Genomic DNA, 16,843 nt, shown 5'->3' with positions numbered 1-16,843 from the left:
ACTTGGTCTAGAAATATTTTTATGCAACACCATCATACACAATCATGAATGCACAGCTCCACTATTCCTATGTTGGCTTTTGTACTGTTTATTTCATTTTTGATGTTTTTAGATGGAGATAGGCAGAGTGAAGAGACTACAGCACTGAAGTTCCCTCCAGCCTAGGGTTGGGGGACGGTATCAGGCTTGAACCTGGGTCACACACGACAAAACAGTATACTATCCAAAGTAAGCTATTTCGTTAGTGTTCGCTATTTATATTTATAGAATCAGAGAACAGAGACACAGAAACAGCACCAGAGCTTCCCTGGTTCCATGATGCTCCCATGTAGCGCCAGGGCTCAAATGCCGAGGTCCTAAGGATAGTAAGGCTTGAATCCTACCAGTAAGCTATCTCCTCACTAACTCTCTGTACAAGTCTAAATTTTCTAACATCTTCTTTTTCGGTGTTTTTTCTCACATCTTCTTTTTCTGTGTTCTTTTTCTCCTTTTATTATTTCAGAGAGACACAGATGAACAAGGAAGGGCAAAAAGAAAGGGAAGACATCATAGCACTGCTCAAAGCTTCCCCAGGTGCACCTGGTTGAGCGCACACGTTACAGTGCACAAGGACCCAGGTTCGAGCCCCCAATCACCACCTGCAGGGGGAAAGCTTCACAAGTGGTGAAGCAGTGCTACAGGTGTGTCTGTCTCTCACCCTATCCCTTCCTTCCCTATCCAATAAATTTTAAAAATTTTAAAAAACTTCCTCAGGTTCTGTGGTGCTCCCAGCTGGTGCTCAGTCTAGAGCCCATCACTTGGTGGATGCTAAGGTACAAACCTACCTAGTGAGCTACTTTCAGCCCCTTAAACATGACCAGCTTTTACATTTCATCTGGACTGATAAAATAGCACATTTAGAGAGTGCTATGTCATGGGTCCTATCCAGGTTTGGGGGATCTATTTCTCAAATAGCTGTCAAGAGGCCAATGAGGTGACTGAGAGGTAAATCAAGTGCCCTGGACTTAATGGCCATCATACAAAATGGGTGGCACTCTGGCATCTCAATACAAATTTAAAAAACAAACTTTAAATTCAATTATAACCTATACTCTCAAGGTTTATCATGTTTTTACAGTATGTATTTCATATATCTATTCTCTTCTGACTAAAGTCAGATTGCCCTGCTCAGCTACATTGTTAGCTCACTTTCCTTATTCCATGTCTTCCTAGCCACAAGGTCCCCTTGTCCTGCCGGACCAACTTTCAATCACACTACATAACCAGCCCCTGCCACAATAATCAAAATCAAAATAATGAAAATATCAGACACACGTGAGAATTCTACTTAAACAAAGGTCTCGGGTTCTTAACCTACTTAAGTTTTTTTGCCCTCAAAGGGTGAAACAATGTACAGAAACCTATCTGGTTGCCAAAACTGAGGTGAGAGTACAGTGGGTAGGTCAGGGCTGCTACTTGACACTACAATGCTCAAGACAGCTTAGCTCTCAGAGCAGTTGACAAAAATGTTAATACTAATTAATGCTAGGCCCGGGGAAGACAGCATAATGGCTATCCAAGTCTTTCATATCTAAGATGTAAGGTCCCAGGTTCAATCCCCAGCACAAGCCAGAGCTGAGCAGTGCTCTAGTCTCTCACTGAAATAAAATGGGCTATTTCTCTTCACAGCCCATGTGTAGTTTGTCAGGAGCTATCTTGCACCTTAACTGTTTCTGTGTGACTTCTACTTCACCTCTGAGATAAAGTTTGCATTTTGCACACCTAAGGAAAAACATTTTTTATTGCACCAAAGTAAAGGACTCTGGGGTGGGTGGGGGGTAGAATACAGGTCCAAAAAGAATGACAGAGGACCTAGTGGGGATTGTATTGTTATATGGAAAACTGAGAAATGTTATGCATGTACAAACTATTGTATTTACTGTTGAATGTAAAACATTAATTTTCCAATAAAAAATTTTAAAAAATTTTTTACAATGCTAAGGCTGAAAAACCTTATAACTTAAAAAACATTTTATCTTAACAGGCCAAAGAAAACTATTGAACTTACACAGCTGTTAATTATTGTTTCTAACTTGATAAAAAAAAAGGCTTTTCCAACATTAAGTCCCTTTCTATAGAACAGCTAAAAAGGCTCAATATTACTAAAAGTATTAAGTGCTACCTGGTAACAAGAGCCCACTAAGGTTAAAAAAAAAAATTGGGGTCTACAAAAATCTTTAAAGGATTGGAAATACTTTTCTACTCCTTTAATACCACTCCTACACATGTATCCAAAGGACTTGAAAACACAAATTCCAAAACCCACTGTACCCCTATGTTCACATCTGCTAAGGAGTGAAAACAACTTCTAGTGTCCAAAGTCATGGGACATTATTTATTCAATGGAATATTACTCTGCCATTTAAAAACAAAACTGATAATGTATCCGTTGGCACAAAAATGGATAGAATTGGAGGTGATTATGTGAAAGACAGCTACCAGATGTTTTTCACTCATGTGTTTTTCACTCACAGGGAACTGAAACACTTGAACTTGGAAAACAAAACAAAAACACCCAAAGTGGCCAAACTGTCTGAGCTTTAGTGAGAATCATGGTGAGGTAGGCATCACTGAACTGTGGTGGGTACAGTATAGAACTCTACCCCTGTAATCTCATTATCAAATCACTAATAAATAAAACTGGTCTAAGACTTTAGATACAAGTTTTATTCATCTGGTAGTACTTGATGCTCACAAGGCACCATACAACAAATTTTAAAAATACAGTATGAAAAAAATTCAACAGCCAGAGATCAATTCCATTAGAAGGGCCCACAGAAAAACCCATGACCCCTTAAGAACATTTAATTTCTTCCCACTTTAAGTTTGGCTTTAAGAAATACCAAAAGTGCAAAAGAAAGTCTGTAAGAGTTAAAACTTCACATAGTGTCTTTCACTTAAGTATATCGCAAAATGCCTTCCTTATTCATTAATAATAAAAGAATCCAAACATCCATGAGCTCCTACTTGGTCCCGACTTCTAAGGTCATAACCTTCCATATTTCCCTCACTTCTAACTTCAATTATTATTTGCACCAATTAAAAAGTTACTTAGAGTATCCGTCTTTTTCACTCCATACCACCACAAGCTGAAGTTATTATGAAAGTAACTGAAATGAAAATGAAATTAAATTACATCACATTTCCTCAAGACAAATCAAATTTTGACTTTGAAGTCCAAGATCACTTGACACTAACTAGAGAACAGCAACATTTAAAATCCCACTGGGGCATTTTTCCCTCCACTTTTTTTATTTCTTTTCTTTTTACAAATACCTCCAAGAACAGGAAGGTGAGTGTTGCCACATCAGACAGGAACAGTGAATTGCAAATTTTGAGTCAGTGCATACACAGTACCAATGTTGTAAAAGACAACCAATTACAAGCTGTTCCCCCCTCTTCAGGGGATGTTGGAACTATCAATTTGAACCAGATGTCCAAATACCAAGAGAAACTGTGCTGTGCTTCCAACATATTGATGCCTGAAGTATAGAGCTTTAGCTGCTCTATGTGTACCATTTTTTATAAGCTAATGTTGTCTGAATCATCAAAACCAGAAAAGTTCTCTAAATGTTAACAGTAACAGAACACAAATCTTCTAGGTTCAGTAACAATTTAGTGGCAGGGTCATCTATTCTTATGCTGCTAGTTCACAGAAAGTCAGCTATGGATAACGAAAGACCTAAAACCAAGTTTTTAGCCAGAAAATTAGGGGAAAGTGAAATATCCTTAAAAATACTTGTAAGTACTGCCTTATTTCTTGGTTCCTCTAGAAATGAGTACCATTTCAGTTTGATACCTGCAGATCATTTTATCTAAATAACTAAAAGAAAAACTAAGCAAACAGACATTTCAGCTCCTTGCACGTTTTAACACCACAATACACCACCAGACTGTGCCTTACAGATGAACCAACACCACCTGTTTTTCTCAGCAGGCCAGTGGCTAATCGAAGGCACCTTTACATCTCCCTGCATTGAGCACAGTGGCTCAAGTAAGTACGCATTCAATAAGTATTTACTTGAATGTTGAGTATTGGCTTATGACAGAGCACAAAGCCCAGATAGTTGTATTCCTTCAGTATCATCCAGGTAAGCCTCATGCCCAATTTACAAAAGGCAGTTTCAAGTAAAGATATTGCCCCAATAAGTATAAACTTGTCAAGAGCTAGGCATGACTTGAATCGCTTCAGACCATTTTTATAGAGCATTTTGAGAAATCAAGAGATGAAAGGCGCTATGTAAGTATAAAAAAAAAAGTATTATCAAGACAGTTCAGCAAAGATGCTCTACTCTCTGTGGCAGTGGTACAATTGTAATAGAGGTGAATATCCCCATCCAAGCTACTCTTCATTGACATTATCAACAGAACAGCAGAATTTTGACAAAGATGCCATCACTTTATATATTTTGTATTCTGCTCATTACTTTCTATAAACCAGGTGACAGAAAATGAGATTAAACCACTTATTCTACACAAGCCAATACTTGAAAAGTTCCTCATTTTACAAGTCATGTTCAAAAAACACAGAGATAGCATTTTGTACACAAATGTTTATTTCTCAATTAAACATTCCCTTTAAACACGAGGAACGAATTCTGAATCTTCATAAAGATGAATTAAAAATGAAATTCCTCCAGTATAGTGTGTGATCACTATGTTCCTGGTCACTACTGGTGTTTACTGTATAACATCAAAAACAAAGACAGGTTATTTAAAAATCATGCTACTGGATTTCTAGCTCTTTCTCTATGACCAGTTCTACACTGACCTGCAATGTTTAAAAGTTTACATCACCAAATTGAAGCAGGTTTAAGCTGTGAAATAGCTGTGCATTAAACATAAAATAAGCAATAAAATCATAAGATATAGTCAAGTTCATAGCGAATGTAGGTGTTCTTATCATCATTGTAGATTCTTGGGTAATGTGCTATGAGAGCATCCTGGGAACCAATGTAGATGGAGTTGTAAATTTTCCAATATACATCTCTGACTTTTCGAGCTGGATGAAACAGACCCTAGGATAAATTTAAAGATTATATTATTTCAACTCCCAAGTATACAACTTCAACACAGAAGGGCCAGGAGATACCTCAGCCAACAGAGCACACACTTTGTCATATAAAGCTCTGAGCTGCAGGCCCAGAATCCCACAGACAGCATTGGGGGGCGTGAGGTGTTTCACGTGGGTGGTGTTTCAGGTGGGTGGTGCTATGTGTCTCTCCCTCTCAGCAGTAATGTGTGTGTTTGTGGCCCATGGTTCATTTTCCATGACCACGTTAAAAGGAGAAAATAGAACGACACTGCAAAGATCCAGTACCCTCCCTCAAATGTTTTCCCACACAGCCCAAATTACCCTAATTGGGAATAATGACTTACACTCAACTGACATTCAACTGAATTGTATTTCTCACTGAGTAAGTTAAAAAGCTCTAACATACCTGTAAACAATATTGTAACATTCTACATGGTCCAATGGCAACTCTCAGGCCCTCCAGGGCTCCCATAACTGCCTGTATTACATGGGGTGATGTCTCAAATACATTTGGCCATACATAATTCAACAAATGATTCAGAGAGTCTTCACAACCAAATCCATAAACCCCAAGGGACATGTGTTGCACCACCGCACTAGCCGTCTGTCTGTGTACAAGATCTCTGTAAAGGGGGGGAAATGGTGTTAGGATAGTTTTTAACTTTACAGAATAGATTTTCTTGCCACGTAGAAAACTAAATTTCTAGTTCAATATACTGAACAGATGTGAAGTCATCCATAACATTTTTTATTTCATTTATTTTAATAAGAGTAGATACATAGGGAAAGATACACAGAGAAAGAGAGACAGAGACACCAGAACACTGCTCAGTTCTGGTTTATGGTGGGGCTGGGAACTGAACCTGGGACCTCAGAGCCTCGGGCTTGAAAGGCTTTTGCATAACCATCATGGTGTCTCCTCAGACCTCATCCATAACACGGACCTAGTGGGGATTGTATTGTTATATTGAAAACTGAAAAATGTTATGCATCTACAAACTATTGTATTTACTGTCGAATGTAAAACATTAATTCCCCAATAAAGAAATTAAAAAAAAAAAAACTTTTATTTTAATCTTTCAAATTAGCAAGTAGAGCTAGGGGCTTGTACACATAGGCTCCAGGTTTAAGCCTATTACCACATAAGCCTGACAAGTGGTTTGGTCTGCTTTGTTCTTTCTCAACCAAAATGTACTTCAAAGGGGCCAGGCAGTGGCACACCTGTTACAATGCACAAGGACTCGGATTTGAGCCCCTGGTCCCCACCTGCAGGGGGAAAGCTTTTTGAGTGGTGAAGCAGGGCTGCAGGTATCCCTCCGTCTATCTCCCTCTCTTTCTCCCCCTTCCCTCTTGATTTCTGGCTGCGTCTACCCAATAAATAATTTTAAAAAATTTTAAGTATTTCAAATGTATTTTATACTGCATGTAAGTATTTTTATTTATAAAAATATTAAGTTTAAGTGGTCCGAGAGGTGGCACAGAAGATAAAGCACTGGATTCTCAAGTATGAGGCCCCAAGTTTGATCCCAGCAGCACATGTACTAGAGCGGTATCTGGTTCTTTCTCCTCTTATCTTTCTCATCAATCAATCAATCAATCTTTAAAACTAAGTCACCATGGTCTGGGGAGTGGCTCAGTAAATAGGCATTGAAGTCTCACACATGCGTTCCCAAGTTCAATCCCTGGTGTTGCATATGTCAGAGTGATACTCCAATTCTTTCTCTTCTCATAAATAAGCCATGTTTTAGGACACGGGTGGTGGCACACCCATTGAGCACATATTAAGAGTATACAAAGATCAGGTTCAAACTGCCCAGTCCCGACCTGCAAGGGGTATACTTCCCTGACTGGCAAAGCAGTGTTGCAGGTTACCTGTCTCTATCCGCCCCCCCCCTTCCCTCTCAACTTCTTTGTCTCTACTTAATGAGTAAATACACACATAAATAAAATTAATCAAAATTCAATCGCTTGGCCTTGGAAGTAGTAAAATAAATTTGTTTCATTCAAGTACCGAACTCCAGAAGAGGTAGAGAAGGACCAAAAGAAAGAATCAGCAATTTTTTTCAAATTTACAGAAATGAGAATTCTATCATGGTCCAAGACGTGGTGCAGTGGATAAAGCACTGGACTCTCAAGAATGAGGTCCTGAGTTCAACCCCCGGCAGCACATGTACCATTGTGATGTCTGGCTCTTTCTCTCCTATCATTCTCATTAATAAATAATTGTTTAAATAAATAGAGTTCTACCATCTCCTATGTTAACTGAACTGGCTTGTACTAAATCAAGAACTTATTCACTCCACAATTAGTGAACTTATATATAGACAGTGGGTTTATGATAGCTATAAAGAATCTGCACTCTTTCCTTGAGTACTAAGTCTCCCTTTGGGAATGTTATTCATAAAGTTATTGTAACACTTTCCTTTACTCCTTTAACCTTAAATTTCCCCATTATACGTTCTTTACTTACTTACTATTTATTAATTTATTTTACCACTGGGGCTAGGCAACTGCATGATGAATCCACTGCTCCTGGCAGCTATTATTTTCTTTTCTGGATAGAAACTAAGAGGGTAGGTACAGACAGATGAGAAAAGTAAAGAAATCTGGCAGCACTGTTTCACTGCTTGGAAGCCTGTCCCTCTTAGAAGTGGGCACTGAGGCTTGAACTCAGGTTTGTGCATAGTGACTTGTCCACTCAAACAGGTGGCACCACTGCCTTGCCCCTTATTTAGTTACTTTTATATTTAAATTCTAATGGTGGGGGAGACAGCATAATGTTATGCAAAATGACTCTGAGGCTGAGCTCCCAGGTTCAATCCCCTGTACCACCATAAACCAGAGCTGAACAGTACTCTGGCCAAAAAAAACTATAATGGGCTGGGTGGTAGCGCAGCAGGTTAAGCATACATAGCGCAAAGAGCTAGGACCGGCATAAGGATCCCGGTTTAAGGCCCCAGCTCCCCACCTGCAGGGGGGATTGCTTCACAGACAGTGAGGCAGGTCTGCAGGTGTCTATCTTTCTCTCCTCCGTCTTCCCCTTCCTCTCTCGATTTCTCTCTGTCCTATCCAGCAACAATGATAGCAAAAACAATTAATAATAGTAACAACAACAACAAAAAAAAAAAACAAGGGCAACAAAGGGGGGGGGGGGGGAGATGGCCTCCAAGAGTGGTGGATTCGTTGTGCAGGCACCAAGCCCCAGCAATAATCCTGAAGATATATATATATATATATATATATATAAATAATCTCGAGGCCGGGTGATGGTGCACCTGCTTGAGTGCACATGTTGCAATGCGCAAGGACCCAAGTTTGAGCCCCCGGTCCCTACCTGTAGAGGGAAAGCTTTGCGAGTGGTGAAGCAGTGCTGCAGGTCTCTCTCTGTCGCTCTCCCTCGCTATTTCCCTTTCCCTCTTAATTTCTGGCTGTCTCTATCCAATAAATAGATAAAGATAATAAAAGTAAAAAAAGAACTTTAAAAATAAATAATCTCTCCCTCTCAATTTCTCTGTTCTATCATGTAAAATAAAGTTTGAAAAAAATAAAAATAAATTAAAATTATCAAGTCTATATGAATAAAGGTATCCAAATTTTCCAAAATTACTTAAGCAGTAAGCAGTGATTGATGGTCACCATGTGAGCAAGCAGGGGCCTGCAATGGAAATAGTGATGTTCTGTAGTTCAAATAACTTCACTGGCATACTTGTGCTCATTTCTTCTAATTATTTTTATATTTGACTTTATTTTCAAAAGTGATTACTGCTTTTCAAAATGTATTTAATCTGATACAAAGGAACTAAAAGAGCGGAATACTTCTTAAGGAAAATTAGGGGAGCCACTTAGCACATAAATTATAACAAAAACCCAAATGAATACTTACCTCCTTTAAATGTATTACAACAAACAGTTTATAAGGTAATTGTTTCAGTTAAGTTCTTCTAAAAATAAGATTTTCTTACATTTAATTCATGTCACTTACCTATCCATTAGGGCATCTTCAAGTAACGGAGTTACAGCATAAATGTAGTCCTTCCCCATTTCACCAATATACTCAAACAAGAAAGAAAGTGATTTTAACACTCCATTTTGAACATTCAGTTCAGGAACTCTGTACTCATTCATCAAGGCAGGTAGGACTGTGAAGGGTGAACAGGTTTCAGCAACAATTGCTATTGCTACAGTGGTACAGACTCTGTTCTGCCTTTCCTGAACTTTAAGGTTGTTTAGAAGTGTAGCCAATACATCATGAGGACTGGAAAGAAAGGAAAATATATCAGCAAACTGTCAGACTGCAAGCCAAATTTCTTCTAAGAGAAAACAGCCAAAAGGGAAAGAAATCCTATAGCTAAATAATCGGAGGGAAGGGAACTTGAATGGTATTTATTGTCACAGGTATTGTTTCAACTTATGTTGTCAGTTTTAAACAAAGAATTAAAAAAGTAATAATCAGTCTTTAGTAAATTTCCTAAAATATAAAGAAATTTAATTATACATTTAGCTTGAATAAGTGCTGAGTGGTTTAAAGCAATCCTGCAATCCCACCTACACTGGTCTCTAGGAAATGCGTACAATTTCAAATGCATACAATTTACTTCCTTCTCTCCCATCACATCTTTACAGCATTACTCTCCTCCTTTAAACATTCATCTTACCACAAATTCAAGAGGATAGAAATATAGCACCAGTCACTGTTTTAGTTTTAGATACTTCTTGGGATTAAGTCTAGGAAAATAATTCTAGAACACATAAGCATTCATGTGGAGCCTGAATCACACTGTCTTACTAAGAACTGGACTTGGTGTCTTAAATAGCATCCTAGCAAAGAGGAACAAAATCTGAAACTATTCTAGAAATAGTAATTTTCCTCTCTGGAAGTATCTGATATGTGATAACATGAAATTCAAAAAACTCCCATCTATCTTAATTTAAATTTTAATAAATATTTCTAAAAACTGAAGGTCAGGAATTAAACTACATTACTCAGACTAAGACTTAGAAAGAGGTGGCTGCATCTATGTGTCCCCTCTATCCCTCTTTTTAAAAATTTATTGTATGTATGTTAACTCTCTTTTCAGCCACCAGGTTCCGGATGCCAGCAAAATGCTGACCAGACTTCCCTGGACAGATGACCCCATCAATGTGTACTGGAGCTCCGCTTCCTCAGAGCCCCACCCTACTAGGGAAAGAGAGAGGCAAACTGGGAGTATGGATCAACCAGTCAACACCCATGTTCAGCGGGGAGGCAATTACAGAAGCCAGACTTCCACCCTCTGCAACCCACAACAACCCTGGATCCATACTCCCAGAGAGATAGAGAATGGGAAGGCTATCAGGGGAGGGGATGGGATATGGAGATCGGGTTATGGGAATTGTGCGGAATTGTACCCCTCTTATGCTATGGTTTTGTTAATGTCTCCTTTCTTAAAAAAAAAGAAAAGAAAGAAAGAAAAAAAATTTATTGTCAGCAGGGTATTGCTGGGGCTTGGTGCCTACACAATGAATCTACTGCCACTAGCAGACTTTTTTTTTTTAATGGAGAGGGAAGGGGTATAGTAAGGATTTGAGAGAGGGGTGGTGGAGATAGCATGGTTATGCAAAAAGACTCTCAAGCCTGGAGCACGAGTGTGCCAGGTGCTTCAAAAAAAAAGGGGGTGGGTGGGAAGTAGCGCAGCAAATTAAGCACACATAGCACGAAGCGCAAGGACTGGTGTTAAGGATCCCGGTTCCAGCCCCTGACTCCCCACCTACAGGGGGATCACTTCAAGGGCAGTGAAGCAGGTCTGCAGGTGTCTATCTTCCCCATCTCTCTCCATTTCTGTCCTATCCAACAACAATAACAACGATTAAAAAAAACAACAAAACAAGGGCAACAAAAGGGGAAAAAATAGCCTCCAGGAGCAGTGGGTTCGTAGTGCAGGCGTCGAGCCCCAGTAATAATACTGGAGGCAAAAGGGGGGAGGGGGACACTGCAGCATCACTTCACTGCTTGTGAAGCTTTTCTCTGCAGGTAGAGACCAGGGGATTGCACCAGTTCCTTGAACATAGTAGCATGCACTCTATTGGGTACACCAGAAGCTGCCTACCACCACATAAGCATTTTAAATAACAAAATGGATTATCCAGTATGTTTGTTTATAAGTAAATACTACTCACCCAATTGCCTTTGCAATGTAACCAAATGTGTTTACTGTGGCTCTCCGAATAGCTTTTTTGTGAGCTTTTAAAAGCTCTAAAAGCTCAAAGCAAATCCTCATCCATTCTCTTGCAGACACATATTCAGCACCCCTAGTTTAAAAAAAAAGTCAATTATAAAAACATTCTTTCCATTTATATTATTTTGAAGAGACACAGCAGCTCTGCCTGCCACCCTGGAGCTTAACTCTTCCTTCCACAGTGCTCCCTCCCTTATGGGGCCAGATCCTAAAACCCAGGGCTTTCTGAGCTCCAGCTGAGTCATCTCCCTGGCCCACAATAAAAAATTTAGAATATAGGTTTAAAATTCTATTCTCAAAACACACTGCCAAATATGCTAATACAAACATTAAATAAAAGCATTGCTAACTTCAGAAAGGGTACTTACTAGTCTTAAGCTACACTGCCACTAAGCTGAAATTTCACATATATACTAATGTATATATGTGACATTATAAGCAACATTACAGACATTTTACAATATGAACTTAAAGGGCAAAACATGAGGGTGAATAGTAACTATAAAAACATTTAGATCACTTGCATACCTGTCAGCAATACGTCCAACCAGATCAATACAATTCTCTTGCACTTTTTCATGCCTATTCTTTAAGATGGGGGTAAGTCTAGGCAGCAGGTCTTTAATTGGTGGGGTCATCTTATGCATACCTATGTAACACAAGTCAAGACATTGAGCTGTTAACACTTGTCATTTCCCCCCTTGCACTTAGCAATTTCATATATAGGATTAGGCATAAATATAAACTCATATAGCTGCCTGTGAAGAAAAAAAAGAAGAAAAAAAAAAAAGCCCAGATTCTGACCAGACTCAGAACTGTTTTTATTAACAACTTCTGATTATGCACAGAAATGAAAGAAATTAGTGAGTGTAGTGATTTAAAGAATGATGGATACTCAATAACAAAACAAACAAAAAAAAAATCTCTCTCTCTCTCTCTCTCTTTTTTTTTTGGTTCTAAAATGTACTTGTACACCAATGTTTAATAAGGGGACAACTGATGTTCCGGCCATATATAACAATGTATGCCAGAGGTAAACACATAAATTAAAAGCAAATTTTTCCAGAAAGGGCCCCCTTACCCTTTAACTGCAAAACAAACAGATCTCCAGTCTCCCTGCAATGCAGGGCACACTTGGATGGTATTTATACCTATGAAGAGAGAAAAAAGGAGGCAGCTGGCAGGGGCTCTTGTTCTGACTAGAACTGCTTGTTCTGGCAATCTCTACTGCTTCCCCCAGGTTTCCCTGATAGACAACAGTCAATAACTACCTGCAAACCTCTCTTCCCCCAAGTAGTTATCTTCAAGTATAGAAGATAGGGTTAAATTGGGAATTCTATTTATATAACAATTTGAAGATCTCCTACCACTGCATAAAAAACCCTTACTAAAATAGGGAGGGGGAGTTTAATATGGCCATCACAGCCAGTATCTCATTTTCTGCTAGATTATTTTAATACTTCTAAACCCTATAGAAGTAACTTGGCAATAGTCATGTTCAGTTAATATGAAAGACCAAACATAAGAGATCATTTGTTTACCTTATCACAATTTCCTTAAGGAATAAAAAAAAAGACTTTTTTCCCCTCTCCATGCCCAAGGCATTTGTAATAATATGCTTGGGGTAGAAACTAAGCAGACTTTTTTTTTTGATGGATATAAATAAACATGAGGTAACGAGTGATTGCTCTTCTTCCTGATTATATATATTCCTTGAACAGTAGACAGAAAAATCTGCCAAAAAATCATTAATCCAAGGATGAATCAATTATGTAATTCTTTATTCTAAAACTAAAAACTCAAGAATAGTCCTTTTCTTCCTCTGCAGAATACAATACATTTCAGATGAAACACTATTCTACTAAGATCCTCTAGCCTAGTTTTTCAAATTGTGGTTACTCCTACCTCTTCTGTAGGTGCTAAGCCTTGTCGATTCTCTTGCAAAGTAAAATACAAATGGGATTTTGGACACATGGATATTAGGACAGTACCTGGCTTAACTACAACAACTCTGAAGTACTTTTAAGAGGGAGTATCAGAATTTACTGCCCGACTAAAGAGTCTATATTTACTTTCAAAATACCAGAGAAATTAAAAGCAGAAAACAAAAAAAAAGGTCTTACATGACCAGAACACTGCATACCTATTACATTTACAATGGCCTTCAATGCTCCGAGAATGCTGCCCAATACTTCAGGATACTCTTCACCCAAGTACTCATATAAGACAACACCCAAGTGCCCCATCAATTTTTCCTGTAAAAGAAATATTAAATATTTACTCCACATACTAAGCTATATGGAAAAGAACGAAGATCCTGGTATAGAAGTTTACCTCTTGACAAGTCTTCATGACAACTGCAGTTCTAGAGATCAAGTCAGCTGCTTGCTGCCTGACTTTTGCTGACTTGTTATTTAAACGCCATAAAACTGTACCACAGATCTGAGGCAAGTACGGTTTGACGCGTTTACCAAGAGCATTGACTACTGTCCCAAAGCCATTCAACATTACTGAGTCCTAAGAAAGAAACGTTAAATTAAAAAAAAAAAAAAAAGCCACTGGAAATTAGAATTTAGTTTTCACTTAATAATTTAAGTATACTTAAATTTATCCTTCTCTAACCAACCACCCAAACTCTTTTTTAATGGGATCTAAAATTGTAATTTTTAAAAAGATTACGTATTATGATTAATAATTAAAAGAGAATATGATAACTGAAAATTACTTCAAATCCTGTAATTTATTCCCCCTGGTAATATTTACTTGAAAAGTAGCATGCTTTTCTACAAATAATGAAAAGTCAGGAGCAACTCACTATCATAATTAGTATTATTACCTCTGTAGTCTGTTCTTGGAAAGCATAAAGAATACCATCAATCAGTTGTTCTTCAAGCTTATGGTCAATATCTGCTGCTCCTAAGTTGCCCATAATTTTCTCAATCGTCTCCATCACCATTTTCCTATACTGTTCAGCTTCATCTTTTAGGTCATCCACAATCCTGGATATAATCTCTGCTGCACCTACTTTATTTGCCAGCTCCACAGTAGTATCAACTAACTAAAAAGAAAGAAAATACTTTTAAATTTATTGCTTTTCCAGAGAAACAGACATTGTGAAAACTAAACATTTAAAAGTATGCTTCAAATAGGTAACTGGTTTTATTAACTTTACTTTTCCCCCAGGATTTTTCACTTATTTCATTTTAGTAGACAATGTCTCACTTTTAATTTCCTAACTTTCACAGTAGCACCCAAAAGAGAGAAGCCCAGTTTTTCCCTCTCCAGTTAAACTGTGTTCCTGGTTACCAATTCTGTCAACTGGGAAAAGTGGCTCAAAGTAGAGCACATGCTTTGAATGTCTGAAGTCTTGAGTTTCAGCACTAACACAGAATAAAGACATACAAAAACAGAGTAATGTTCTGGTCATCTCTCAGAGTGAAAAATCAAACTTTAGTAAGAGCAATAACTGTATGAGGATCAAGTAAAAGTGATTTGGGGTTAAATCATATTAATATTTAACACCTAGAGCCTGGGAAGTGCTTAAGTAGGGTGCATGAGGTTCTCTGAGTTTGATATACAGCATTACCATGTGCCACTCAATGCTTTGGCTCTTCCCTACAAGGGCCCCCCCACCCCATGGTCTGTTGCTGTTAACAATTTTAAAAACAAAAAAAAAAGAATTTGTATTTCTTTTTATATACATATATATTTTTCCCTTTGTTGCCCTTGTTTTTTTTTTATTATTGTAGTTATTACTGTTGTTACTGATGTCATCATTGTTGGATAGGACAGAGAGAAATGGAGAGAGGAGGGGATGACAGAGAGGGGGAGAGAAAGACAGACACCTGAAGACCTGCTTCACTGACTCCCAAGTGTGTGTATTTCTTCCCCCACATAAACAACCTAACCACTAAACAAAACTGTAAATTCAAAACTGGCAATTTACTCTAGTATGCAAGATCAAACTGGAAGTTTGCTTAACTAAAATGCACCTCCTTTCACTATCATGTGCATCTGTACCAAAGATAATCAGGGCAAAAATAATATGTAACAGACCAAGAAGACAACACAGTGGTTACACAAAAGTTTTTTGCCTGATGCCTCATGATCCAGTGGAACAAGTGCTGTGGTTGGTTTGGTTTAGTGGAGGACGCTGAGAGAAAAGTAACATGGAGTAAAGCTGACTAAAAAAAAAAAAAATTACAGTGGGGCAAGGACTCAGCTTTAAGCCTACAGGGGTAAAGCTTCACAAATAATGACATACTGCTGCAGATGTCTTTCTCCCTTTCCCTATCACCTTTTCCTCTCAATTTCTGTCCTACCAAATAAAATGAAGTTTTAAAGTTTTTTTAAAAGATGAAACTTCGGGGTCGGGTGGTAGCACAGCGGGTTAACCGCACGTGGTGCAAAGCACAAGGATCAGCCTAAGGATCCCGGTTAGAGGCCCGGCTCCCCACCTGCAGGGGGATCAATTCACAGACAGTGAAGCAGGTCTGCAGGTGTCTCTCTCTCTCCATCTTCCCTTCCTTTCTCCATTTCTCTCTATCCTACCCAATGGTGACAACAACAATAATAAATACAACAATAAAAAACAAGGGCAACAAAAGGAAAAATAAGTATTTTTAAAAAGATGACTTTATCATAAAAAAGATGAAACTTCACAAAAGTTATATGCAAAGAAAAAATATATATAACTTTTTATAGGTTGTACCAATTAATTTTTTTATTACTTATTTGTTGATTGATTCCCTTTTGTTGCCCTTACTTTTTATTGTTGTAGTTATTGATAACACTGTTTTGGATAGGACGGAGAAATCAAGAGAGGACAGGAAGACGGGGGGGGGGGGGGGGGGGGGGAGAAAGATAGACACCTGCAGACCTGCTTCACTCACCACCTGCGCTTAACCCGTTGTGCTACTGCCTAACTCCTTATATATAACTTTCTTGAGGCTCTCAAATCCTAGGTTTAATCCCAATCACCACCATAAACCAGAGCAGTATTATGATTAAATATATATGCATACTTTTTTCTTTAAAATAATACTTACCTGTCGATAATTTCTCCTATCCAAAGCCATTCTGTGTTGCCAAAAGTGTTTAAAAAAAGGAGGAAGAATCTCTGTCTTAATGTAGTTTGCTTCTACACCATCTGTCCCACAACACTGCTTTACCACCTAAAGGGAATTTAAAAAAAAAAAAAAAAGGAAACACAGTACTGGTTTAACCTATAACCTCTTTTGTTAAAATGTCTTAAAATTCTCAAAACTAACTTTAGAGCAACAAGTCTAGAATAGCAACTATTTAGAAAATTTACCTTCAGCACAATTTTTTTCATTTCTTCATCAGGAGATTGGAATTCTCGAATGAGGATTAACATCACTTCCCTTGTATAGTAGTTGGCATACTCTGCATCCATGAGAGGAATTAGATAACCAATAGCCTTTAAGAAAGCGGCCAGACCCTATTAACAACACACATGGATATATAGTCAGTTAATCAGATTTAAAGTTATACCTTAAGTTCAATGAATAGAAATCAAAGAAAAATTAACAAC

The 16,843-nt window shown here is 38.1% G+C and overlaps 1 protein-coding gene across 3 annotated transcripts in view; it reads right to left on the bottom strand.

Annotated features, from left to right (window-relative positions):
• Positions 1-2,685: 2,685 nt before the first annotated feature.
• SF3B1 (splicing factor 3b subunit 1) overlaps positions 2,686-16,843 on the bottom strand; it is a 53,250-nt gene continuing 39,092 nt past the window's right edge. For 2 of the 3 annotated variants that reach the window (XM_007534419.3, XM_060194212.1), the window contains 10 exons: positions 16,604-16,750; positions 16,338-16,463; positions 14,126-14,347; positions 13,624-13,806; positions 13,433-13,544; positions 11,818-11,938; positions 11,231-11,362; positions 9,057-9,329; positions 5,481-5,697; positions 2,686-5,057 (listed from right to left, as the gene is read on the bottom strand). In XM_007534419.3, coding sequence (XP_007534481.1) covers positions 4,899-5,057; positions 5,481-5,697; positions 9,057-9,329; positions 11,231-11,362; positions 11,818-11,938; positions 13,433-13,544; positions 13,624-13,806; positions 14,126-14,347; positions 16,338-16,463; positions 16,604-16,750 — 1,692 coding nt within the window. In that variant the 3' untranslated portion in view covers positions 2,686-4,898. Of the gene's footprint in view, positions 5,058-5,480; positions 5,698-9,056; positions 9,330-11,230; positions 11,363-11,817; positions 11,939-12,370; positions 12,441-13,432; positions 13,545-13,623; positions 13,807-14,125; positions 14,348-16,337; positions 16,464-16,603; positions 16,751-16,843 lie in introns of those variants that run through there. The other variant, XR_009550675.1, reaches the window with a different exon arrangement.

Source organism: Erinaceus europaeus, chromosome 7 (assembly GCF_950295315.1).
Source record: "Erinaceus europaeus chromosome 7, mEriEur2.1, whole genome shotgun sequence".
NCBI lineage: Eukaryota > Metazoa > Chordata > Mammalia > Eulipotyphla > Erinaceidae > Erinaceus > Erinaceus europaeus.
This window is presented reverse-complemented; position numbering and strand designations above follow the sequence as displayed.